Below are 26,081 nucleotides of genomic sequence, written 5' to 3'. Positions count from 1 at the left end.
GGGCCAGCCCAACCTAGGGCTGTGAAGAGGGGCTGGGGAGTGAGTTTAATTACTTGGCCAAGGAGTTACTCAGTCATACCTGTGTAACGAAACTCCACGTAGAAATTCTGGTTGGGGACACTCGGGAGCGTCCTGGTTGGCGAGCACACAGCTGTGCGGGGAAGGTGGCGCACCTGCCCCCACAGCAGAGGGCAGACAAGGCCTGTCCCCGGGCCCTTCCTGACTTGCCCCGCACAGCTCTTCATTGGGCTGCTACTGAGTCGTATCCTGTATAGTAACGCTGTTAGCATAGCCCTTGCATTTCTGTGGGCTGTTCTAGCGACTTATCAAACCCGAGGGGTTGTGGGGAGCCCCCGGATTCAGAGCCGGTCAGTGGGAAAGGCCCCGAGGCTTGTGGCTGGCATCTGAGGCGAGCGCAGTCCCGGGGACCCAGCCCGTCGGCCCGTGGAGTCTGATGCTAACTCCAGGGTAGGGTCAGAATTAAATCGAAGCCCGTCACTTGGGGGTAGGGAGGGAGCAGGGGGGAAGCTAACCCCTGCCGGGCCGCCGTGGCTCGGCGCTGAGCACTGACCTAGGGTCCAGGAGCTGGCGGTTCCATTCTCGTCGGGGCACGTGCCCGGTTGCGGGCTCGATCCCCAGCGGGGGGAGCAGGAGGCAGCGGATCAATGACTGTCTCATCATTGCTGTTCCTCTCTCCCCCTCTCCCTTCCTCTCTGAAATCAATTAAAAAAAAGCTAACCCCTTAAGGGAGCTGGTAACAGTAACTCAGCACAGCTGAGAATCTCGCACAGCTGAGGACCTTCAGAGGCGAAGTGACAGCCGGATCTCCGCGCAGAGCAGTGCAGCAAACTTCGTGGGAAAGGTGGGGGCATTCACGGAAAAGGAAGGGACTTGCGCCGAAGAGATGAAGCTACACGATGATGGCAAAGATGCTGACTGGGAAACTTTTTACCACTTACTTTGTTTCATTTTTAAAAATATGATTTTATTGATTTCAGAGAGGAAGGGAGAGGGGGAGGGAGAAAGAGCAATGATGAGAGTCATGGATCGGCTGCCTCCTGCACGGGCCCGACTGGGGATGGGGCCCGCAACCCGGGCCTGTGCCCTGACGGGGAGCCGCACCCTCACCTCCTGGTTCACTGGTCAACACTCGACCACTGAGCCACGCCGGCCGGAGCCTGTGGCAGTTCTTAATTGGGAGGGAATCTCGGCTGCGGAGGTCCCCTTGGAGGAGCAAGGGGTCCCCGCCCCACACCAGTCACCTCAGCCCAGGGCTCCAGGGCCAGGAAGAGAAGCCCCCACAACTTCTGGCTGTGAAACCAGGGGGACTGTGGCTGAGTGACTGAGGCTGCGGGAGCCCAGCCGCTCCTCTTAAAGGGCCCGCGCACCTACTTCCTCGGATTCGTTCCCTCAGCGCTCCAGCGCCCTGCAGCAGCTTGAAAGGAACCTGGGGTGTACGGGGAGCAACTAAATTGTCTGGCATCCGGGCAAGAGCTGGGGGGACAGCTTTCTCCCAGACAGGAGTGCTGCCAGAGGCCTTTGTTCCTTTGCTGAGCCCTCCCCGAAAAGAGCAGACAGGTGGGGGGCATATCTGAGCCTCCATCTGCCTGGCTCACTGTTCGCCCCACCCTAATGGTTCCCCGAGACCCCCCGGCACACCCACTTGCGGGCTCACCCAAGCTGTTTCCAGTGGCTTTTCCACACAACTGGCCCCTCTTGCCTCAAGCTTCGGACTTTCCTAAAATCTCTCCAGTGAGCGGCACCTGGCCTCTGCGTACTCCCGACCCCTCACTAAGTGGCCCCAGGCCCCTCACTAGCAGCAGCCCACCTTGGTTCTCAGCTCGGCCTCCCCTGGGCACCTCTAAGCCCAACACAAGCAGCAGCCATCTGCAGGTTGCTCTGCAGCTCGTGCTGGGGGGCCCCAGGGGGGGCACAGGCAGTGACTGACTTTGCACCTCCCAGGAGGCCCCAGAGCCACTGCACCCGGAGGACGGCTTCGGACCAGGCCAGGTTGCAACCCTACCACCTCCACAAGTGACACACTCCAGGGCCAGACCCGGTGAGCACCAAAGCCCCACGGAAGCTAGTCCTGCTCCGTAGGGTCAGCTCCTCTGATTCCTCACTCTCCCCCCCAGGACCCTTACCCTCCTTGGCGTTGCCCACTTAATCTTTTTTTCTCTTTTTTCCCTCTGAAGCAAGAAACAAATCTTGTTAAGTTTTCGGGAGTTTTAATGACCAGTGTGGGGGAAGGGTGGGGACCCATGCTGTCAGTGAGCTCTGGGAATCAGGTGGCCACTTAGGTGGAGGGAATCTCCTTGACAATGGGGAGTCTGGTCACGTCCTTCTCTAGCTGACACTCACTGAATTCAGGAAGACATCTCTCCACACCTGTAACGTCTGCACAGATTCTGGCCTGAGTCGATGGGCAAACGTGTAACATTGGCGGCCATTTACCATTATCTGGAAGGGAAAATGTGCCATAAATACAGTATCCTCCAAACAAAACGTGCCGTCTGTCTTTCCACTTCTGCCCTATGCACAGACCACCCACCCAGAAACTTAGAGGCACTTCAAAAGCCAGCAGACACACCCCTTCTCCTGGCCCACCCTTTGCGACGCTTCCAGACAGTTGCACATGCTGTTTTCTGTGTTTCTCATTCCTCCACTGAGGGGCTGTGGCTCTGCTGCACTGCCCTGTTTGCCTGGCCCTCCCTTTAGCCTCGAGGATCCTCATGGCCAGGAGCTGTGTCTCACGAACCTTGAGTCTCCGCATCTTGCACAGAGCATCCCAGGCTAAGTGGATGCTAGGCACTCTGTGCGTTAGTTTAAGTTCTGCTAAACCTTCCTGCCATTTCCTTCTAATGACTTAGGTTTTCCTTGCAGTAACTCAGATTTGGGGTGACGGAAGTAAAAAATAAAACTTGAGTGTTCTTAAAGAGGTGGATTAGTACATACGATTGAAAAAGAGACTGGTTTGCCCGGCCGGTGTTGCTCAGTGGTTGAGCATCCACCCGCCCACCGAGAGGTCCCCGGTTCCATTTCCTCTCAGGGCACCTGCCCAGGTTTCAGGCTCGACCCCCTGTGGGGGCCGTGCAGGAGGCAGCCAATGGATGTTTCTATCTCTTTCTCTCCCTCTCTCTCTAAAAATCAATAAAAACATAAAAATGAGGATTTTTTGAATCCGCTTATAAGCATATGAAAAGATGCCTCGCTTCAATCATAATAAGAGGTAAATTGTCTCTCCATTTAAGCAGCTCAGAATGTTTAAATATATACTTTATTAGTGTGGCTATGGTGAAAAAGGTCAACTTATTGAGGTCTCAATTTTTCTAATTTAAAATGCACACAATTTTTGTACCAGTCATTCCATTTCTCTGAAATTATCCTCCCACATAAGTACTGGGAGCTTGCTGGTGACAAAGGCGATATAGGATTCGGGAGAGCGAAACATGGGAACCACCCAGATGTGCAAGAAAAGGGTCGAGTCGAGTCATTCTGATGGCGCCTCTATTGGAATATTAGGCAAACGTTAAATAACGCGGGGCATCACAGGTACAGTGATTTCTCTAACACACATTCTTTGACAACAAATAAACTCTAGTTCTCAATGTGTGATTTGTAGAAAACCTTATAACATCATTTGTTAAAAAGAAATAAAAGCAGACACGGACAGATGATAAATAGATAGGTAAGTAGGTAGATAGACTTATGCAAGTATATATCTGGAAGGGGAACAAAGGGACTAGTAACTGTTGCTCTGGAGAGAAGGACTGGAGTTTGGGAATATAGGAAAGACTTAATTTTAGACTAATTATAATGATATGCGTCTTTAAAGAATCTCCTACTTTAAATTGTAAGAATGACAGCATCGGTAGAAATGATGGCTGTGAGTGGAGACGGAAGAAATTCTCCACCATGGACAATAGGCGTGTGTGCTGATCTGACCCCGGTTAGATCTGGGAAAGGACCCGAGCATGGCAGGGGGTACTCTGTGATGGGAGGGGCAGGAGGTGACCCTGAATGACTCCTGGGCCAGGCCAGGGAGAGCACTGTCCTCCTCTGAGAGCCCCTAGAGCCCAAGCAGCGGACGATCCTGGTCACACTCACCTGGTATTCATTTTGCAGCACCGAGATGTGCAGTGCAAACGGTTGGCTATCCACAAAGGGCATACAGCTGTATTTCTCCTCTGATTCCCAGTCCCCGCACTGACGGCTGTTCATCACCACACAGTTTCCAAAGTACACTCGGAAAGACAAGGCGATGTCTGATTTCTCCTCAGTTCCCGTGAGGAAATCCACCTGCATTTCTGGGCTCATGCTGAAGGCAAAGCACACAGTGCATTGGGCAGGAGCCTTCCTTGCGGGCTCCACCTTTGACACACACATATGCATTGTTCCCAACTCCTCCCCGGTAGAAGGCAGGCCTTCCCGGGTGATACTGCAGGACTTGTCCTTGTGGGGTTGCTTTAGCTTGTCCTGCCCAAGGTAGTGAGATCCCTCATCTCTTAGCCCAAACTCAAACTGAGCAGCAGTCACAGGCCTGTCCCTACTTTTCATGCCCTGGAAATTCTATGCCCCTTGATAATGAGCCACAGCTCCTGAGTGACCCCAGCCCCCAGATTCAACACTTGCCCAAGGTCCTGCACCTGTAGGTTTAATCCTGGCACAAGATAGGTCTCCAAAAATTGCAACTGCGTTGTGCTACCGTTATGCTAATTACACATTTTAACATCACTCATGCATGAAGTGACCTCCAAAGCTTCAATAATCTCACTTCTCCGTCACCTCCCCACCATGGACTATAGAGTACTCACATGAAAGGCATGTTAGCTTTCCCTTTGATTGTCACCGAAGAACCAATATTCAAGGATATACTTTTTATGTACGGGACCTGCCATGGGAGACAAGAGTGGATGAGAGGGGCAAGGCCAGGTGTGGTCTCCTCTCCTACAACACCCAGTGGCAAAGCAGGTTAGACATCAAAGGACAAGCTCTGAGGACACAATTCTTCCCACCTCACCACAGGCAGGTCCCTGTGTCCTTGAAGAGACAAGAGGGTGGGAGTTAACAGCAAAGGGTCAAGAGCCAGGTGGCCTGGATTCCAGTGCTGATTCTGCTTCTACTAGCCATGGGATCTTAGGGCCATCACTTGAACTCTCCTTGCCTCAGTTTTCTCAGTACAAGAAGGATTATCAAAAAATTCCCACTTTGCAGGGTGTTCTCAGGAATAGCTGCTCTAAGAGATGTTAAACCTTTAGCCTGGTCACTGGCATGTGTAGGGTCTACACAGGGGTGACCTAGCAGAAGGGGAGGGCCCTTTCTGGAATTCTACCTCTCATCATTTTCTATCTGAAACTGTGAAGACAAGACTTTAGGATGTAAAAGTATAAAAATATAAAAATTCACTCCAATATAAAATGTTTAAAGAGAGAGGAAAATCATTGAAAAGGAGACTCCTGTGTGTTGAATATATATGCATCAGAATTTTCAAGGGCAATGCATGTCCTTTCAGGAATGTGTAGAAATTGCCAAGGACGCAGTCAGTACCTGCACACAGGGAGGGGGACAGCAAGTGATTGGGCAGAATCTACACATTGATCTCTGATATCTAGTGTAAGCTTTGTCTGCACTGAGGCTGATGTTTTTCCATCCATCTTCAGGTGATCCATTCTCTGAAACCAAGTCCTCCAACTGCCTTCCCCAGAGAGCCAAGATCTGCTCACCCTCCTCCTGCAGGACAGGGACAGACTAGCTGGGGAAGAGCTGAAGCAGGAGCGGGGAGGGGTGGTCACTGAGTGCCGACCCAACAGGGGATCCAGGGCCCCACAGTCCAGGTTCAACTTCTCCCACCCTTCTTTTGTGTGTGTGTGTGTGTGTGTGTGTGTGTTTTAATGTGTCTTTATTGATTTCAGAGAGAGGAAGGGAGAGAGAGAGATAGAAACATCAATGATGAGAGTCATTGATCGGCTTCCTCCTGTACGACCCCCTGCTGGGGATCAAGCCTGAAACCCCGGGCCTGTGCCCTCACCGGGAATCGAACCAGTTCACCAACCAGGGTCCACATTGATACACATGGAAAGACCCATAGTTACTTCAACAGTCACTACCACGTAGGGGAGAGCCCTCACATGCAGACACAGCCACATACATAGTCACAGTCCCACACCACACACAGTCACACAGACATGGGACTCACCGTGTCACATACCTCTCGGCCCTCCTACTCATGTAGACATGCGCCCTTGCTCCCCTGGCCCAGCTGCACTCACACACACTCAGAGTCGTGAAGGCAAATGTGCAGCCTCACCCCTCGCACCCACGCACACACTCCATTATCCCCGTTGCTTCCACTTCCCACCCAAAGTCACAGAGTCCCAACAGAATTCATGCTCAGTCAGACACCACCATTGCTGACATTGGGACATTGCATTACACCGGCCCAGGGTCACCACGAGCCCCCATGAGGCTTCCATCATCATATCCCCAAGGTGTCTCTCTTCTCCACACTCACAGCCCCCAGTAGAACATTCCAAATGTCTTCATCTTAGACGATCGCACACTCTTTCCTCCTTCCTTTATGGGATCATTGAAGACCGTGTCTTTTCCACTCACCTTCAGCTCTGCCATTGCTGTGTCTTCTGCTGGGCAGCTCCTCCTAACTGTGCCTGGTTGTGTGTGTGATCGGTGCAAGCGGCAGAATATAAATGATTTCTGGAAACCTCGCCCTCTGGCTTCCATCCAGCCTCTAAGCCTCTTCTAGCGACATTCCCAGCAGATGAGAAGGGGTGGGGTGTCAAAAACACAATCAATCACAACTATGTGTTTGCACCTGGCCTTGAGCAGGATGTGTTTGTGTGCAGTGGACATTTCATGAGAAAACTGTGAGTCAGGAAGAAGTAGCAGGAAAAACGCATGAGTAAGGGTGATGGAGTGAGCGGGTGAGTGGCTCTAAAATCCAGCTTACTTGCCTCTCACCAAGTATTTACCCCACAGGGTGGAGCCCACCCAAAAGGTGCTCATTCTTCTAACTTGAACAGTGGCAAAAAACTGGTGGTCCTGGGGGTGATGACCGTCTTCCAGAGGTCCCGGGAGAGCATGGAAATTGCTCCTCAGCAGACCTGGAGATTGAGGCAGACAAATCTTGGTGTCATCTCCACTCCCCAGCAGGACCCTTGGCTCCGCCAATGCCAAGTGTGCGTTGTCCTCTCACACCCCTGGGCTCCAGCCACCCCTCTCATGTATCCCTGGGCATCTTTGTGCATCTAGATCACAGAGACCCTGATTGTCCTTCAGATTCAGAGAAAAATGGGAGATCCTTAAACTCTCCCCTTTGATTTGTGTGGTTTTTTGGTTCCAGGCCTGTCTGAGGACAGGTACAAGTGCAGGCGATGGGATTTCAGTCTTTGCCTGGGCTGGAGAACTGAGGGCCCTTTTCAAGTTCAAAACCTCAAACAGGACTTTTAAGCAGGGGCATATTCCATGTAACCATTACTGACACGAAATAGTGTTTTCATGACCTGCACACTCAACAGTTGATTAATTTTATCCAACGAGGCTTCTCTCTCCCTGTGGCTCTGAAGAGATTGAGATTGAGAACAGAAGCCTTTCAGCCACTCAGGGCAGAATCGGGGTCATTTCCCTCAGGCTCTCTGCGTAACAGCTGCCTCTGGGCAGCCTCCGTAAGGTTGTTCCCCGAGACGCTTGTGCCCCTGAGAGTCCTCAAGAGGTGCTGGTGCTTATGCGACATCTGGAAGGTGCTCGCTTTTCTTTTCTTTTCTTTTTTTTAAAATTTATTTTTTAAATTTTAATTTAATTTAATTTTTTAAAAAAATATATCTTTATTGATTTCAGAGAGAGGAAAGGAGAGGGAGAGAGAGACAGAAACATCAATGATGAGAGAGTCATTGATCGAGCCTGCGGCCCGGGCATGTGCCCTGACCATGAATCGAACCCCAATCGCCTGGATCCGAGGTTGACACTCAACCGCTGAGCCACACCGGCCGGGGGTGCTCGCTTTTCTATGGTCTGTTCATTTATTCGCTTGGATGGGGAACAAAGTCCTGGGGGCCACATGCTGCTATGAGCTGAGAGACACTGTAAGAGGCTGGTCACCTTACTCAGCAAACTGGTGGCCACATGCGGCCTTAGTGGGAATTTGGGGAGCCGAGGGAGAGAGCAGCTCTAAGTAAATATTGTCTTCAGGGGATCACAAGGAAGTTTCAATGGATTGTGTCCTTTGTCTACCATTGTTCAAGATGAGATTTTTTTTTTCAGTCTCCCGTGAAAAAATCATGACTGGTAGGAGGGGTGGGGACGCTTGGTCCCTCTTTTGGACTCTGTAGTCACAGCTGGACATGTTCACAGGTGAGGTCACTTAAAGCTTTGCCCACAGCAAATCGAAACCTGGCTAGAAAAGGCACAAAATTCCTTCCTTTTACCCGCTGCCTGTTGCCAAAGCAAAGCCAAGAGACACGGGGCGGGGGCAAGATATAAGATTCTTGTCTTCAGAACTTTGAAGAAATGTAACCAAATCTAAGGTACAAATACCTTTTGGAAAAATAGCCTTAGCTTTTGTGTTTCACTCCCTTGGTCAACTTCCAACCCCATCTGTCAATATGGGACATTCAAAAGGAAAAATTATATGTAATAATAAAACTTCAATAAGTTATAATTTAATCATGATAAATGTTTCAAATAATTATAGCACCCCCAATTAATCACACATCTTGGAGTCATTTTATTATTTATTTATTTATTTATTTAAAATTTTATTATTGTTTAAAATATTACAGATGTCCCTTTTTCTCCCCAATGACCCGTTTTCTTGGAGTCATTTTAAAAAGTAAGGACTAGCCCAGCTGGGTGGTTGAGCGTCAACCTAGGATCCAGCCGATCGGGGTTCGATTCCCGGTCAGGGCACAGGTCCGGGCTGCGGGCTCGATCCCCAGGAGGGGGCGTGCAGGAGGCAGCCGATCAGTGACTCTCATCATTGATGTTTCTCTCTCTCTCTCCCTTCCTCTCTCTGGAATCAATAAAGATATATTTAAAAAAAAAAAAAGTAAGTTGTAAAAATATGTATAGTATTTATCACACGTTATTATGATTAAATAATCTTATTTTAACTCTGGAAAAATATATGAAAAGCTATCAGCGTGAGCGTGGTTCCTTTGGGTAAAAGCTTTTGATTTAAAATCTTCTGAATTACATAAGAATTTATCAATTTTTCTCTGAAAGCTTTGTTTGGAGCATAGAGACATTTCAATCATTTAAGACAGGCTCTTCCTTCTTCTCTCCCTCCTTCCTGCCTTCCTTCTAGAAAACCCTGTGGTTCAAGCGTTACAAAAAAGCCAGGAATTGACCATTTCTCACGACCTTCCAGTAAATCGAGGGCAGACATTCCATTGTGTTTATTACTAACTCTTTATTTTATAAATAAATAAGTAAATAAATAAATATCTTTTTAAACAACTTCTTTCTGGAGTACAAGACACAAGAGAGCATTTCTCCGAAACCAGCAGTGATTTGAGCAAAGAAATATCTCTAGACTGCGTGTTTCCTTGGGATCTACTCATGGTTTCATGACTCGAAGGCAAAACGGAACAAAAGCAGACTGTCCGCTGGGCTCCAGAGTTCAGTCTGTGTCTCAGACATCGCACCTCGCCGACTTTTCCCTGATCCACCTCCTAGGGCAAGAGAAACAGAGGGAAAAATAAATAAATGGGACCACGTCAAACTAAAAAGCTCCTGCACAGGAAAAGAAACCATCCTCAACGTGAAAAGGGAGCCCACGTGTGGGACACATGTTCCCCGATGATGCCTCCGATAAGGGATAATTCCCCAAATAGATAAAGAACCCATAACACTCAGCAAAAGGAAGAGGGACAATCCAGTTAAAAATGGGCAAAGGACAGGAATAGACACTTCTCCAAAGATGGCCTACAGATGGCCAAGAGACCTGCGGGAAACGCTCAGCGTCACCGAGCATCAGAGGGGGGCAAGTTAGAAGGACAGAGGTGTCACCGCGCACCTGCCCAGAGGGCTGCCCTCCGCAAACCAGCCAACAGCACGTGCGGGCGAGGGGCTGGAGAAGGGCCCTGGGCCCGCTGCGGGAGTGCGACGGGCCGCCACTGTGCGGACGCAGAGGCGTTTCCCCCAAATTAAGGAGGGAACTTCGCTCCTGGGAATGTAGCCTGAGTCCCAAAACCACAGGGAAAATACTTACCTTTATAATGTCTTTTCTGTTTCCTTCCTTCCTTCCTTCCTTCCTTCCTTCCTTCCTTCCTTCCTTCCTTCCTTCCTTCCTTCCTTCCTTCCTTCCCTCCCTCCCTCCCTCCCTCCCCCTCCCTTCCTCCCTCCCCCTCCCTTCCTCTCTCTCCCTCCTTCCTTCCTTCCTTCCTTCCTTCCTTCCTTCCTTCCTTCCTTCCTTCCTTCCTTCCTTCCTTCCTTCCTTCCTTCCCTCCCTCCCCCTCCCTTCCTCCCTCCCCCTTCCTTCCTCTCTCTCCCTCCTTCCTTCCTTCCTTCCTTCCTTCCTCCCTCCCTCCCTCCCTCCCTCCCTCCCTCCCTCCCTCCCTCCCCCCCTCCCCCCCTCCCTCCCTCCCTCCCTCCCTCCCTCCCTCCCTCCCTTCCTTCCTTCCTTCCTTCCTTCCTTCCTTCCTTCCTCCCTCCCTCCCTCCCTCCCTCCCTCCCTCCTTCCCTCCCTAAGGTATAATCGAGGCACAGCGTTGCATTAGTTTCCCAGCAGGAACCGCATCTAGTGTGTGTCCTGCTGCATTCCTCTGCTTATTGTCTGTGCTTCCTAATTATTTTATAACCGTTTGTTTAATGCCTCTTCTTTCTTTTGTTAAAATAAAAATGACAGAGCAATCCTCAGAAGTCAGCAGGGATTTTTAATACGTAATAAATCTCAGTTAAGTATTCCTTCAGAATCTCTTTATGATTTTACGGCCTAAAGAAGACAAGAAATAGAAAACTACCTCCAGCCGTGTGTAACTTTATTCAGTGCAAGGAAACGAGAATCCTGGTAAACGCATGCTGCGGAGGGCTTAGTGGTTCTCAGTGTAAACTGTCCTCAGCCGCTCTGCCAGCCTTTGTTGTAATGCCGAGCCAGGAGGGAATGTTTTCAAACTACATTAAAAAAGAATGTGTACTACATAAAGGTTTTGAAGAAAATTATGAAATGATTGTGCAAGAGAAAAACTGGCAAAATACATAGGTAGACCAGTTTGCAGAATTAAGAATTCTGTCAACTGTGAAGCGAGGCTTAATCTCATTACTGAAGCCTAAATTGCAAATTACAAGTGATCACGATTGCCTCATTTTCCAGGGAAATGACTAATGTTAGGGGAGGATCAGGGTAAAGAAATAAAGTGGAATCACTATAGTCAAGCTCCTAATTACAAAAATAAAGAAACTGCTGTCATGAAGAAATAATTCTATTCTTGTTTTTATTAGCCTGGGAACTTAATCTTTTGAACTTTCCAGTCCTGCATTAATGTCTAGATATACAACAAACCTCCAGATGACCACCTGATTCCCTGCTGAGGGACTAAGGAAAGAATGTTCAGGTATCCAGACCAACTAATATCCAGTCTCCAAAGCACTGCTCCTTTAGAAAATTTCCATTTCAGACTGGTTTGCTTTACCCTCACCCTAGGATATGTTTTATTGCTGAGAGAGAGAGAGAGAGAGGGAGGGAGAGAGGGGAGCATTGATGTGAGAGAGAAACATCGATCGGTTGCTTCCCATATGTGCTCTGACTGGGGATCGAACCTGCAACCTAGGTGTGTACCCTGACCTGGAATCAAACCCGCAACCTTTTGGCGTAAGGGATGACACTCCAACCAATGGAGGCCACCTGGCCTGGGCAGGTCTGATTTTTTTCAAGAATGTGTTTTTGCTATAAAAACTTTATGGGGGGAGTGGTGGGAGCAGGGTGGAGGGGGTCAGTAGGGAAAAAAGGGTGACATCTGTAATATTTTCAACAAACAAGATAAATAGAATTTTAAAAATGAAAGCAAACCTATATACACACAAAATCTCTTAGCTTTTCTCTTATCTTCAGGACACTCTGGGTATTGCCTAGTTATGTTTCTGGTTTGTAAACCCTCAGATTCTTGAATAAATATTTATCACTTATTTCTAGGAAAAGCCTCCTGAGTCTCTATGAGTATGAGTCACATATATTTATTGGGTATTTTCATATAAGGTGGGTGTGATCATTAGCACAGGCATTTCAGGTGGAGTTTTTGAAGAATCCATAAAAATTTAAGCCCGGCCTGCGTGGCTTGGTGGTTGAATGTCGAACCATGAACCTGGATGTCACAGTTTGATTCCCGTAAGGGCACATGCCTGGGTTTCGGGCTTGATCCCCTGTAGGGGCCGTGACGCCCAGTCTACATGGGGTGGCCTTATGTAGTAGGTGTCCTGTGGGACACAGTGAGGCAGTCTCCTTGATCTCCTGAGGTGAGTCCTCTAGGGGTGCCCCTTGTGTGGGTTATGTGGGCCCTGCTGTGATTGGGTCTTGATCGCTCTTGGCCTGTTCATGGCTAAAATCCACCCTCAGGCTGGCTGACTGTGAGGCTCATCACCCACCACGTCTTGGAAGCTGCTGTGCTGGTGCAGGTCCGGGGTGTCTAGTTGGGCTCAGAGGCACAGTCTTCCAGATCATCTGAGCTCTGTGTTCCGGGCATGTCTCTTGTGGGTTATGTGCTCCCCCTGGTGTAGCTGAGGCTTGATTGCTGTAGGCCCTTTTGTGGTCTGAGTTAACCCTTCAGGCTGGGTGACTATAGGGGTCAACCTCGATCACCGTGCATGAGACACTGTGCTGGGGCTGCCTTCTGAGGCGGGGTTGTTCCCAGCAGGGTCTGGTGCCTTCTGGGATCCCTCGTGGGGTGTGCTGCTTATGTGTCCAGTTGGGAGCAGCTCCAATGTCATCTGAAACCCACGACTGGTTGTGTTGATTCTGGGTCCACTTGGGTGGGTTTCAGGTGCAGGTCGCTGTCAGTCACTGTTCGTGTCTGTGTCTACTAGACCTGTGTGTGCATGGGAAGGACCAATATGTGTAATAGGCCAGCTTCTTCCAGCTTGGAGCTGGGGGCAGATCTGTGACAGGACCGAGGATCTCTGCCTCCTCCAGCCAGCTCCTCTGCCTCCCTCCTGAGGTTGCCCTCAACGAGGGGAAGTTAATCCCGGCTTCAAAGCCAAGTGCATAAGTCCCTGCCAGAGTCTCCAACTGCAGTTCCCTCTGGCTCCCTTCGCTGAAGGTTCAGGCTGGGTACAGCCAGCCGTCCCGGGTGCAGAAGCAAGTTCGGCCACCCTGGGCTCAGGTGGATAGGCTGAAAGCCACCCACCCAGGATGCTGGCCCAGCCGGCAGGAGGGGTTAAGACTTCCTCCCAGTTTCAGACAACAGCCTCCAAGGGCCCACACTTTGAGTGTCCCTGCTCTGAGCTGCCCTCCCTTCCCCCATGAAACTGCACCCAGTGGGGTATCTGGGCCTTGGCAGGGTGATCAGTCTCCTGCAATGTGTAGCAGGGGGTGCAGGCGCTCCCTCTCCTTCCTGGGGCACCGCGGGCTGCACTCTCGGGGGAGCTCAATTCTGCCCCCTCACAACGTAGCAACAGAGCTCAGCTCTGGCCCATCTGGGTCCCCGGAGACACAGACCAAAAATCCCAGTTCTGTGCAGCTCGCCAGCACCTCCGCGCTACCAAACCAGTAAGGAGGGTGACCAAAAACGAGGCCTTCGCAGCACTCGGATCTCAGCGTGTCTGGGGGGGGGGGGGGGTCCAGCTCTGCTCAGGCTCCTGACCCAGCAGAACAGGCGGAAAGTCCAGTCACCCTGTGCCATCACACCCAGCAGGAGGGGCCAAAATCTCAGCCTGTGCTGTTCCCGTGTTGCCGAGCCCAGCTGGGCAGAGCAGGCCGGGCAGCCTTTTCCCCAACAAGGTCACTGTCGCTGGAGCTGACACTAGGGCAGAGGACGGCAGGAGATGAGGCCAGAGAGATGGTCAGAAGACTGTCCGAGGCTATGTCACGAGAAGAGCTTGGACCCTATCCTAATAGTGGCAAATTTTAAATCACTCTTTTAAACTGCAGAATTTTATATACACACAGGCATTTATACACATATGTATATATGAATAAAATTACACAATGAACACACATGTAGCCACCACATCAGTGAGAAATGGATTTGCCAATCAAACCATTTCTAACATTTGTGGATTCTGGACCATACCCTTCTCTTCCCATTTCTATCTACATATTGAACCCTTGAGGGGCATCCATGCATGTATGTGGACACCCTAGTCTGCATGTTGGAGGCTGGTCTATCTCCCAAAGTCACGTATTGCCCATCCATTGAATCTGCAGGTGTGCACACCAGCATGACCTACCCAGGGTGTAGGGTGCAAGGTGGCCTGGGGAGAGACTCACACAGGTACAAGAGGCAGGTTCAGGAATTCTAGAGCTTGGTCTAGAATTCTCTGAGCTTGGTCTAGAACAACATTGTCCAAGAAGGTAGACACCAGTTACGTGCGGCTATTTAAATTAATTAAAATAAAAGTTTAAAATTTAGTTCCATAGTTTCACTAGCCACATTTTAAGTGCTCAGCAGCCTCCCAGAAATAAAGAGGGAAGGTGTCTGCTTATATAAGAAAGCTGGAGAGAGTTCTGGAGTTGTGGTTGAGGGAACCATCAATCAGGTGCCCTGAACAGGTGGAGGCTGGGGCTACTCTCTGAGGAAGGCTGTGCTCAGAGCTCCAGTTACCAGCACAGAGAATTCATCTGTCAAAATGATGCCAGAGGGGAGGGAGAGAAGACAGAGGCCTGAGTCAGTGGAAAAAGTGATTCCAGAGCACCTGAGGTGACCGCAGAGCCACTAGAAGGGGAGCTGGAGACCAGTAACGGTAACATCTAACTCAGTGGCTCTCAAAGTGGGGTCCCCTGCACTAGCAGCGTCAGCTTGACCAGGGAGCTTGTTAGAAATGCAGATTCTCAGCTCTCCTTCATGAGAATCAGAAGTTCTGGGGGGAGGGCCCAGAGGTGATTCTAAGGTTATCCTAATTTGAGAACCGCGGATCTAACTTTAATGAACATGAGCTATTTTCCACGCGTTATGCTGAGCGACCCACCTTGCTAAACTCATTGGCTCACAAAACAGCATTGTAGGAAATATGCCATTTTACAGATGGGAAATGTAAAGCAGATGATTTAAGCAACTTATCTAAACTCAGAGAGCCAGACAGAGGTAGGGATGGAAAGTGAACGTTAAGTTTGTGCTCTTACCTACTGCGGTGATGCTGTGACTTGAGCGCACAGCCCCAGCAGCGCTTCTTAAAACGCTCTTGCTGGAACCCATTCCGAATTTGTGATTCACTAAAGCTGGGTTCAAGGGTTTGCATTTCTCACGAGGCCCCAGGTGATGCTGATGTTCCTGGTCCAGATTCCACATATGAGAACTGCTGTACTATGCGATACTGTCTCATCCATATGAGGAATTAGGAAATGTTGATGGGTTGTTTTTTTTTTTGAGAAAGTCCACATGTATAGATACCTTCTGGAGGCAAATGACAGAAAACCTAGCTCAAACTTGCTTAAGGAAAAGAGGTATTTATAAGCTCATCTATTGAAACAGGTGAGTTTCCCTTCAGGCGCAGCTGGACTCGGTCAGGGTTGAAGAGGTAGAAGGAATTCTCTCTTCATCTCTCAGCTCTGCTTTCCTTTCTGTAGTGTCTTCGTTCTCAGGCAAGCTCGCCTCCATCGGTAGCACCCCAGCAGCTCTGCCCTTCGATTCTACCCTTCCTCCCTGTCTCAGCATAGCCCACCCTGGCTCTCAGTGGCCAGGCTTGGGGCACAGTCCCATTTCTGAACAATCACTGTGGTCAGTGAAACGGAATATTCTCATTAATCAGGCCTGGGTTATGGGCTCATCTCTAGAGAGTCAGCAGGTGGACTCAGACCAACACACAGACCAAGAGTGGGGGGATTTTGGGGTGCTGTAACCAGAAAAGGGAATGGATGTTGGATAGGCCAATAGGACGTGTCCACTACCTCACCCTCAAAGGACAAGGGCACCAGAAGCCAAAATGTGTACCCACTCATTAAACCCTCATATGATGGGCAAAGCACAGCAATCATGGTAAAAAAAAAAAAAAAAAAGCCCTGGAGGTTGATATATTTTATGTCACTTACATACAGTAAAGAATCAGGCACAAAGGATCGGTGTGCTAGCAGTTAGCATGGTGGTCACCCTCGGGCGGGGGTGCACCGGTATCTGCTGCAGCCAACACACCTCCCGACACTGACATGAAACAATGGTAACGGATCCCTGTGGTCACTCAAGTTTCTGGAATCGGGCCGAGCTCAGCCAGGTGGTTTTCTCTTGGAGTTTCTCGTGTAGCTGGATCAGCTAGTGGCTGGAGCTGGGGTCTTCTTGAAGGCCCCTGTCACACACCTGGCAGTTGACGCTGGCTACTGGCCAAGAATGCTATCCCTGCGCCCTGGGCTTCCTCACAGCACAGCAGCTGAGCTCCAAGGTGAGCGTTTCCAGAGAGAAACAGGCAGAAGCCATATTGTCCTCTGTGTCTCAGCCTCAGATGCCACACGGTGTTACCTCTGCCACACTGCCTTGTCTGTCCTGGTCATAAATACCTGCCCAGGATCAAGAGGAGTGTACAGCCTCCATCTTTTGATGTGGGAGTGGCATGTTGGAAGAAGAGCATGTGGAATGAGAGTCACTGTTAGTTATTTTTGGAAAATAAAGTGTGTCATGGGGAGGTAACAACTAAGAGGGGGCATGAGGGGGACTTTTGGGGCTGCTAATGCTGTTTCTTCATCTGGCTGCTGCTTACAAGCAGTTGCCCATTTTTTCACACTACTCCACGATGGGGTCTCTGCACGTGCAGCTCCAGACTGACTCATTCTTACATCTTAGCTTTACTGTCCTCTCCCCCAGAAAACTCATCACCCCCCACACTCCCGACCTGTCCTTACAAATTGTCCTGTGCGTGCGCCTTCCCCACTCCAGACCAGAAGCCCTCAAACCTGTTTGAGCACATACCCCGTAATTTTATGAGCGCGCATCTCCAGTACATACGTGGGTAACTGATGAGTTGCACTGCGTTAATATGCACAATATGAAAGAGCACTAAAATAGAAATGCTTGGATATAAGTCATTATACATTGACTTTCTAATATTTGTCTACATCTAAAAAGTTTGTCTTGAAAATCCCTAAAGAACCAGAGCCCTCCCAGAGTCCACAGTGACTGAGTTCTGCAAGGACAAGGGACACTCTGTCTTACTCACCTCAATGTCCTTGGCCACTGAACTGGATATGGAAATTTATCCACCTAAACTTAAGATTTGTGCACTTTACGGTATGTATTCTTATACTCCAGTCAAAAAGTTTACTTAACAAAAAGGTAAAATTTTCAAAGCTGAAGGACATCGGAGAAAAGTCGGGATGGAGTGAAGGGGCATGAAACTTAAGTGACCTCTGGCATTTCCAACAAAAGACTTGATGCCAGGTGAAGGTTCCAGCTGAGAGCCCTGGAGAGTGGGTGGCACCACCAAGAGAAGGGGAGACAAGAAAAAAAAAAGGGGCTGGCCCTGGCATCAGCTTGTGCACCGAAGGGTCACAGGTTCAATTCCTAGTAAAGGTCACGTACCTGAGTTGGAGGTACCCCTGGCCCCAGTTGGGGCGCATGTGGGAGGCAGCCAACTTATGTGTCTCTCTAACATCGATGTTCTCCCGCCCTCCGCCAATACCAATGGAAAAAATATCCTCGGGTGAGGATTAACAAAAAAAACCCACACGGGGCTTGCAGCCGGCAGTTCTTGGGGGACTGACTTGACTGCAAAAAGTCCATTTAAGTAGACACCTGGAAGGCTTCTCCCATCAAGGGCGGTTGGCTTGCCCTCTCTGAATCCAGGTTGGCCTTAGTGATTTACTTATCAATTGAATGCAGAGTGGCATTCTGGGACTTCTGAAGCTTGGAAACTCTCTTGGACACTCCTGCTCAAAACCCAGCCACCATGCTGTGAGAAGCCCAAGCCACACAGAGAGGCCACTTATGGGCACGCCAGAGCACAGCCCAAGGCCACAGCCAGTGCCAGCTGCCAGGCATGTGAGCAAGCCAACTTGACATCCAGCCAGTAGGGCCTTCAGAGAGTCGACTGCTGGCCCAGCTGATGTCCAGCTGCAATGGCATGAGTGTCCCTAAGCAAGAGCTGGCCAGCTGAGCCTGGTCAGCCCACAGAACAAGGAGTAAGTTGTTGTTTTAAGCCAAGATTCGGGGAGGTTTGTTATGTGGCAGTAGGTAACCGCAACCAGGGGATGCATCCAATGGCTTCTTAAGGTGAACAGAGAAAGATTTCTCCTGGTGTGACCTCTGACTGCCACGCTGGGACTCCTTGAAGGTGATGGGTGGGCACAGAAGTGTCTCAACCCAGGAGGCATCCACAGCGGCAAAGCCAAGCTCGATGATCTGCTGTCCATGTTGGGGCACTCCGTTAAACCGAGGGCCTGAAACCACCTCACCGGGGTGCTGTGAAGATTCAAAGAAGGGCCTGACAGTGGGTTCTCCCTAAAACATTAGCGGTAACTCACCATGCGGGTCACCAGTTAAGATGTGTTTGGCCGCACATAAGAGGATCCAAATCAAAAGGAAATGCTTATTTCACAGAGTAAGAAACCCAGAGGCAAGATATCCTAGGCTGTGAAATTCAAACATTGAAAGAATTTTAAACTATACTTCAATAAGAGTTTTCTTAAAAATATATTTATTGTCTGGCTGGTTGAGTGTCGTCCCATGCACCAGGAGGCCACAGATTCGATTCCCGATTCCTGGTTGGGGCACATGCCTGGCTTGCAGGTTCAATTGTCAGTAGCCACATTAAAAAAAACAGGTTAATTTTAATAATATATTTTATTTAATTTGATATATCCAAAATATTACCATATTAACATGTGATCAATATAAAAACTGAGATATTTTACATTCTTTTTTGTAGTAGTCTTTGAAATCCGATGGGTATGTCACACTTAAAGTACATCTCAATTCACACTAGCCACATTTCAAGTGCTCAATAGCCACGTGTGACTGGTGGCTGCTGTACTAAACAGTATAGCAAGACCCTTGCTGTTCCAAACACTGGCACGACTTGGGAGCTTATTAGAAATGCAAGATCTCAGGCCCCTCCCCAGACCCACTGACTGACAATCTGCATTTTTACAAGATTTCAGGGGATTTGTATGCACATTAGTTTGAAACAAATGGGTCCAGTTCTGCTAAAACACTTCTGTGGCTTTCTATTTCCCTCATGACAAACGCTCAGCTATTGACCTTGGCAATCACTCATTCATCACCATTACTGAGCACCTAGTGAGTGCCAGGCCCTGCACTGGGTAATGCTGGGGACACAGAGGGATGAAGACAGACTTGACACCTGCCCTCATGGAGCTCCCAGGCAATTAACAGATAAGTGTCTCAATCCCTGTTTCATTCCGACCATGATAAACAGAAGGTGAAGTGTGCGAAGAGTGTTTCAGGCGGCCTGACCTGGTTTTGAGTGGAGGGGGCATCCAGAAAATAACCCAAATACGGGAAGAGAACATGATCAGGGCAAAGCCACGAGTAGATTAAATGTCCCACTGCAGGGGAGGGGCCTGCCAAGCAACACCAGCCTGCCCACGGTCACTAAGGATCATTTTCAGGCTTCAGAGCAACAGGAATAAACGCCTGGAGGATAGGGTTCCCGGAAACGGGCCAGGGCCAGGTGATACTATCACACACACCATGCACAGGTCTGTCTGCATTTGGAAAACAAGGGGAGAGGGGACAGAGAATCAGGAAGGTGGTCAATTTGCCAGCAGGGGGAGGACTTGGGGCAAGAAGTTGTAGGTTCCCTGTCCTCTAAAGAAAATATCTAATAATAAAATGTGGATTTGCATTAAAACAATTGAGCAGAGGAGGAAAAATGGGCAGGATATGAATGGAACAAGTCACCATATGCTGGGAAGTGTCAAAGTTGGGTGATGGGGACATGGGCCTTCATTAGACTTCTCTCTGCTTTTGTGTAGGTTTGAAATTTTTCCTAAAAAAATAGTTGAGTGTTTTTCTTTACAAATAATTGGGGATGTTAGAAAAAGAGTTTTAGCAGCTGGAGAAGTAAGCCCTTCTTCCAAAAGAAGCTGCAATCTCAGGAATGTGAACCTCTACTTTAAGAATAGAATCCAGGAGGAAGGCGACTAAAGGCACAGGCAATGAAACCAACCAGGACTCCTGGGTTCCAGTCCTTGCGCGGCTACTTCCTAGCTATGGACCTGAAGCACTTGATTTAAACTCTAAATGCCTCTCAATGAGACACTGGGATAGGAACAGCAGCTGCCTCCTAAGGCCCGTGTGAGGATTACTGAGTTAATCCACGAAAAGGGCTTAGGATGGGCCTGGCAAGAAGGCACCAGGTAAATGTCGGCAGTTATCATTAAAGCTCATGCTAGCCGGACTTAAAACCACAAAATGTCTCAAAGTGGCTGCATTCACAGTTCCTTTACACTGAATTCACTGTCCCAGTAGTCACTGACATCATAGCAGAAGACAAGCATTCTCCCAACACCAATACACTTCAAGGTAACCTTCCTCTACACATGCAAGATCCTTCTGTACCATTCAGCTGTTCCCAGTGCTTGTAGCACATCATCTACACAAATTACGTAGGTCACGTTTTCAACGGTAATTGTGAAAATTCATGGTAGAAAATTCCCTCCGTGGATGTGACTCAAAAGGAAGCATACAGGCACTTCTTAAAAGCGCATCTGGGTACTTTCATATCCTGGCACTGTTATAGTGCACAGACAACAGACCTCTACAGCTCTTCTTTTGCTGCAAAATTTTTAAAGTAATATAATGATTCCCGAAAGTTTTTTCCCCTTAAATTCAAACTCATGTGATTTTTTCTTATTTAATCTTTTCTCCCACAACAGCTATGGGTGTTATGTTAGTATTCAATGAAAACGTATTCATGGTGGGGTACATCTGTAATACTGTCAACAATAAAAAAAATAAAAACATGTTCATTGCAAAAACTGTTTTAAAGTAAAGCTCCCCCCGCACACACAGCAACTTCCAACACTTGGAATAGCCACCAGTTACACCGTAGTCATCATCTTCACAGATGATGATATCTGGGACCGCTTCAAAGTGCTGTGAGTGGGAAGAAAGTGGGTAGGCCTGGGTTGAGCATGACTGGTTGGGCTGAAGGTTGCTGGGGCTGGGCAAAGAGCTATGCAGAGGCCCAGGTGAGCGCACGTTCAAGGAAACAAGAAGTGCAGTGTGTCTGAAGCTTAGGCAGTCGGGGAGATAGGCTGAGGTGACGGTCAGGGGCCAGATCACACCAAGCCTTTAGTACTAGGAGTTAGGACCTTATCCTAAGGACACTGGAGAAACATGGGAGGCCGTGAAGCAGATATCCTTCTCACTGCCAAGTGGTGGTGGTGGTGGTGGGGTGTTTAAAGGGACAGATGGGAAGCCAGGAGCCAAGGAGGAGGCCAGGCAGAGACAAGGTGGGAGAAGACAGGGTTGGACCAAGGTAGGGCCGTGAAGGCAAGAAGGGGGCAGATGGGAGACATCGAGGAGTCCTAGTGGACAAGCTGTGGAGGTTGACAGGTTGGGCCGGGGTGGGGATGGGGACAGAGGCATCGAAGATGAAGCCCAGCGCTCTCTGAGAGCCCAGGGCAACCCCTGAGATAGAGACTGAGAGGAGGGGTGGATTTGAAAATTGGGCCACAATGTGTGTTAGGGACCCAGGGATCACCCAGGGCTGAGGGGAGGGGGAGTGTTGGCTTTCATGAGGTCAGGACCCCCATATCTGGGGCCCAGGGAACAGGCAGGGGCTTAGGGTAGAATGGGGAGACAGCAAACAAACCATAAAAGAGAATAGGATGACCTTAGGGGGTGGGAGTTGAGAACAGCTCCCCCCACACTGAAGGGATCAGTGAAAACAGGAACTTCTTGCAAAGAAGAAAGACATAGGAGAAAAAACAGGGGGCGCAGCATCACAGAAACCAAAGGGAGAGGTTTTCTGTAGAAGAAGGGAATGGCTAACACTGCCAGTTTTTGCCAAGATGGCCAATGAGCCCTAAAAAGTAGCCACTGAGCCAGGTTTCTCGTTGTCAGAGAAAGAAGTTACAAAGCAAGCACGGAGGAAAGGTGAGAATGAACCTTCTGGGGCTGGGTTAGAGTCAGAAATATCAGTATGGACTCACGTTTATTTTTATACACAGATAGCTCTATCTATCTATACACACACACACAGATATGTGTGCATACCTGGGTTTGTACACATACATATATTTCCTAGCTCTGTCAGCTGAGAGGGACTAGAAACAGTGATGCCCTAGTAGCAATGACCACACTGTGCCCATACCTTGGTTCCTAATACCTTCTCCAATAAAAGGAACCTGGGCTCCCTGGAGAAATGGCCGATTCCAGGGCTAGGGGCAGGGAAAATGCAAGATAAGCCTGGATCATCTTACAATGGCAGAGAGTAAGGAGATGCTCAAGAAAAAAATAAAGAACACAGGAGGCCACCTGAAAGAGCCCCTATGGCCAAAACGGGAATAACTCGAGTGAAAAAATTATGACAGTACTGGATTATACACAAAGAATAAAATAAATATCCATGAGTCCATACTGATAAAGAATTAATAATTATATAAATAAAATAAATGGGATAGAAGAGACAAACCTTCCTACAGAAGAATTCCAAGTAATAAATGTAGAAGAAATGAGGAAAGTAGAAAATGGACACTAGGGTACCATAGTAATAACTGTCGCAGGCAAGACCTGCAATGGATGCTACAATTCGTGGGTGGAACTCTGAAGAGAAACAGGACATTTGCACAGCCTCAAAGTATCTTCCCGTATTTAATTACTGTGGTGACTGTAACATATGAAGACAAATTCTTTGATATTTTCCCTACATGAACTGGAGCTAAATTCTCCTCCCTTTGAATATGGGCTGGATTTCGTGACTTGCTTCTATCAGAGTAAGGTAAGGGAAAAACAGTAACATTGCAGTTGAGAAACCTGGTAGACAGCACCTTAATGTAGTGATCCAGGTTAATATTACCTGAGTGCTTTCTTCCCCAAACCTGTAATCCCAGTCTACCCATGAGAAAAATATTAGATAACCCAGACTAAGGGGCATTCTAATAATACCTGACCAGTACGCCTCAAAACTGTCAAGGTCATGAAAAACAAGGAAAGACCAAGAAACTGTCACAGACTGGAGGAGACCAAGGAGAAGGAGACATGATGAATAAGTGCAACACGGCATCCTGGATTGGATCCTGGAACAGAAAAAGAACATTAGTGGAAAACGGGGAGGATACGAACGAAGTCTGGAGTTTAGTTAGAATACTAATCAACATTAATTTCCTACTTTTGAAATGTCAGATGTTAACTTTAGGGGAAGCTGGGTGTAGGGTTTCTGGGAAGCCTTTTGTACTATCTTTGCAACTTTTCTGTACATCTAAAATTATTAAATATTAAAAAAAAAAAAATTTAAGTAGCTACTGATTTGGCTACAAGTAGTCACCCGTAGAGTCCCTAACTCCCTTCATCTGACTCTTCAAACCTCACCTCATGTGTTCTCTACTCCGGGAAGTCCTTCCTGATACCTTAGACCAGGTCGGGTGCTTCCTCTGGGCTCCCACAACCCCATATAATCCCCGCTATCCCGGCCCTGATCCCCGTTTGATGAGGGGGGTGTCTCCCACTAGATGTGTTGTCTGGGAGGGCAGGGTGGAGGCTGTCTCAGTCACTGCTGTGTCTCAAGTGAGGAGTAAAGAGCGTCTGTCTTCCTGACTACTTGGGGAACACCTATGGCAGGCAGAAGCTGTGCTGGATCCCTCACTTCTCCCAACCTGACCCCAACCCTTCTGGGCCTAGAGCCTGCCAGAGTCCACTTCCTTGTCTCTCCTATCTCATTCACTCAATCTAGGACACATCTGAAGTTACATAAATAATCTGTCCCACCCACCCACCTACCAAAACAGAGTGAAATCACTTCCCCACCCCACAGCCACGCACGCACTCTTGCCCCCAGTACACCGTCAGAAACACTTTGTGACTATTTGAGATGCCCAGTCCACAGCCCTTCCCAGCAGACAGACATCTCTGCAGGAACTCCTACCCCGCAACCCCCAGCTACAGCAGGTTGAGCAGGGCTTGACACCAGCAATCTGATTCCTGACTGGGGAATTTGGAGTGGGGACAGAGGAGCTGCAGGGCACTCACATAGAGTCAGGGCAAGAGTGACCCAAGGCCAGCCCATCTGCTGCACACAGAGAAAGCAGCAGATGCAGAGAGGCGAGACCACAGGGCCCAGGGGTAGGAGGGAAGCAGAGTCGCCGCCCCATGTTCTGACTCTATCCTGTTCTCACGGGGCCCTTGTCTGTTTCTTTCCATCATCACCCACAACCAATCCACTGTTGCTTCTGCCTTCAAAATGTATCCAGATGACTGCTCACTACGGCCCCTGCCCTCATCCAGGCCACTATCATCTCTCACCTAGATTATGGCAGCAACCTCCTGACGAACCTCCCTGTCCGTACTCCCAGATCTCTTTTCCATCTATACTCCCTTAGTGATCTCATCCTGGGCCTTCATACCATGAAAATGCCAATGACTCCCCAATTTACATCTCCAGCCCAGATCTTACTCCTGAATGCAGACTCCTCGATTCCATTGCTTGCTCAGCAAGTCCACTGAGATGCTTAATGTATCCACATCCCCAGCCTCTCTTAGTCTTCCCCATATAGTGACTGGCACTCCCTCTTTCCTCTCTCAGGCTAAAACCCTTAGAGCTGTTGACTACTCTTTCTTACCCCGCACCTACACCCCAAATGCTGCCCACTCTTCCTTCAAATTATATCCAAAATCTGGCCACATCTCCCCACCTCCACTACTGCTACTTGGACTCAGGCTAAGCCATCACTGTCTGGCTGGATTAGAGCAGTAGCCTCCTCACTGGAGTCCTGCTTTCCACCCTGGTGTCCACATGGCAGCCAGATCACATCATTCTTCAGCTCAAAACGCTGATTTCTTCCCATCTCATTGAGAATCAAATTCAAGTCCTTACCACTGCCCATCAAGCCCTGCATGACTGAGTAATTGTAACTATCATCCCTGCCATATTATTAGGTACAAGTCACCCTTAAACAATGTGGGGGTAGGGGTGCCAACCTCCCTCACGGTCAAAAATCTGCATTTAATTACAGTTGGCCCTCTGTATACGCAGATTCCCAACCACAGAGGTGACCCTTCAACAACTCTGGTTTGAACTGTGCGGGTCAATTGGAGAAAAAAATCTACGTATAAGTGCAATTGCACAGTTAAAACCCGTGCTGTTCAAGGATCAACAATATGGGCACTGTGCTCCTCACAATAACCCTGTGAGATGGACATTAGTATAACCTCCATTTTACTGTGAAGAAACTGGAGGTGAAGTAACTTATGTAAAAATCATACCATGAATAAGTGAGTAATGCTTTCATTCACCTTACACCACTTCTTAAACAACTATGCAAGTTTCATGCTAATCAGAGCAGCTATCACATACTCAGCATTTACTATGTGCCCCTATCTTGCTAATACTTCATTAACTCCTCTGCCCGTTTCCACATCTGTATAATGGGAGTGATATTACCACACCGGTAAGTGTGAGGATTAAATGAGCTAATACATAAAAATTGTACGATCTCAAAAAAGATACTAGCTTGTTTCAGCTAGCTCTTGCTGGCTAAAAATCATCCCAAAAGACAGTGGCTTAAAATAACAGCCATTTATTTGCTCATGATTCTGTCATTTCAGCAAGACTCAGAGGGTGAGGAGAGTTAGGAATGCTCATCTCTATTCTACATGTTGTAGCTGGGAGCTGGACTAGATGGCATCACTCATGCCTGGCACATCAGCTAAAACAGTGCAACAACTAGGGGCTGGCTGCGCCTCTTTCCACATCTCTCTCCAGCAGGGTAGCTGGATTTCTTTAAACAGAAGCCCAGGGTTTCAAGAGAGTGA

The 26,081-nt window shown here is 48.7% G+C and overlaps 2 protein-coding genes across 4 annotated transcripts in view; both read right to left on the bottom strand.

The window, feature by feature from the left end:
• Positions 1–2,278: 2,278 nt before the first annotated feature.
• The window catches only part of LOC308547551 (galectin-10-like), a 27,541-nt gene continuing 3,738 nt past the window's right edge, over positions 2,279–26,081 (bottom strand). Inside the window, exons 1-4 of one of the 2 annotated variants that reach the window (XM_081118138.1) lie at positions 6,613–6,668; positions 4,815–4,891; positions 4,108–4,318; positions 2,279–2,460 (exon numbers count right to left, since the gene is read on the bottom strand). In XM_081118138.1, the coding sequence (XP_080974264.1) occupies positions 2,347–2,460; positions 4,108–4,318; positions 4,815–4,891; positions 6,613–6,627 (417 nt within the window). In that variant the 5' untranslated portion in view covers positions 6,628–6,668 and the 3' untranslated portion in view covers positions 2,279–2,346. Of the gene's footprint in view, positions 2,461–4,107; positions 4,319–4,814; positions 4,892–6,612; positions 6,669–26,081 lie in introns of those variants that run through there. The other variant, XM_081118139.1, reaches the window with a different exon arrangement.
• The window catches only part of DYRK1B (dual specificity tyrosine phosphorylation regulated kinase 1B), a 19,764-nt gene continuing 12,598 nt past the window's right edge, over positions 18,916–26,081 (bottom strand). For both annotated transcript variants that reach the window (XM_081118123.1, XM_081118130.1), the window contains exon 12: positions 18,916–23,350. In XM_081118123.1, coding sequence (XP_080974249.1) covers positions 23,249–23,350 — 102 coding nt within the window. In that variant the 3' untranslated portion in view covers positions 18,916–23,248. The remainder of the gene's footprint in view (positions 23,351–26,081) is intronic.

Source organism: Miniopterus schreibersii (genome assembly GCF_964146895.1).
Source record: "Miniopterus schreibersii genome assembly, chromosome: 18".
Taxonomy (NCBI): Eukaryota; Metazoa; Chordata; class Mammalia; order Chiroptera; family Miniopteridae; genus Miniopterus; species Miniopterus schreibersii.
The sequence above is the reverse complement of the archived record's forward strand: the minus strand, read 5'-3'. Positions and strand labels throughout refer to the sequence as shown.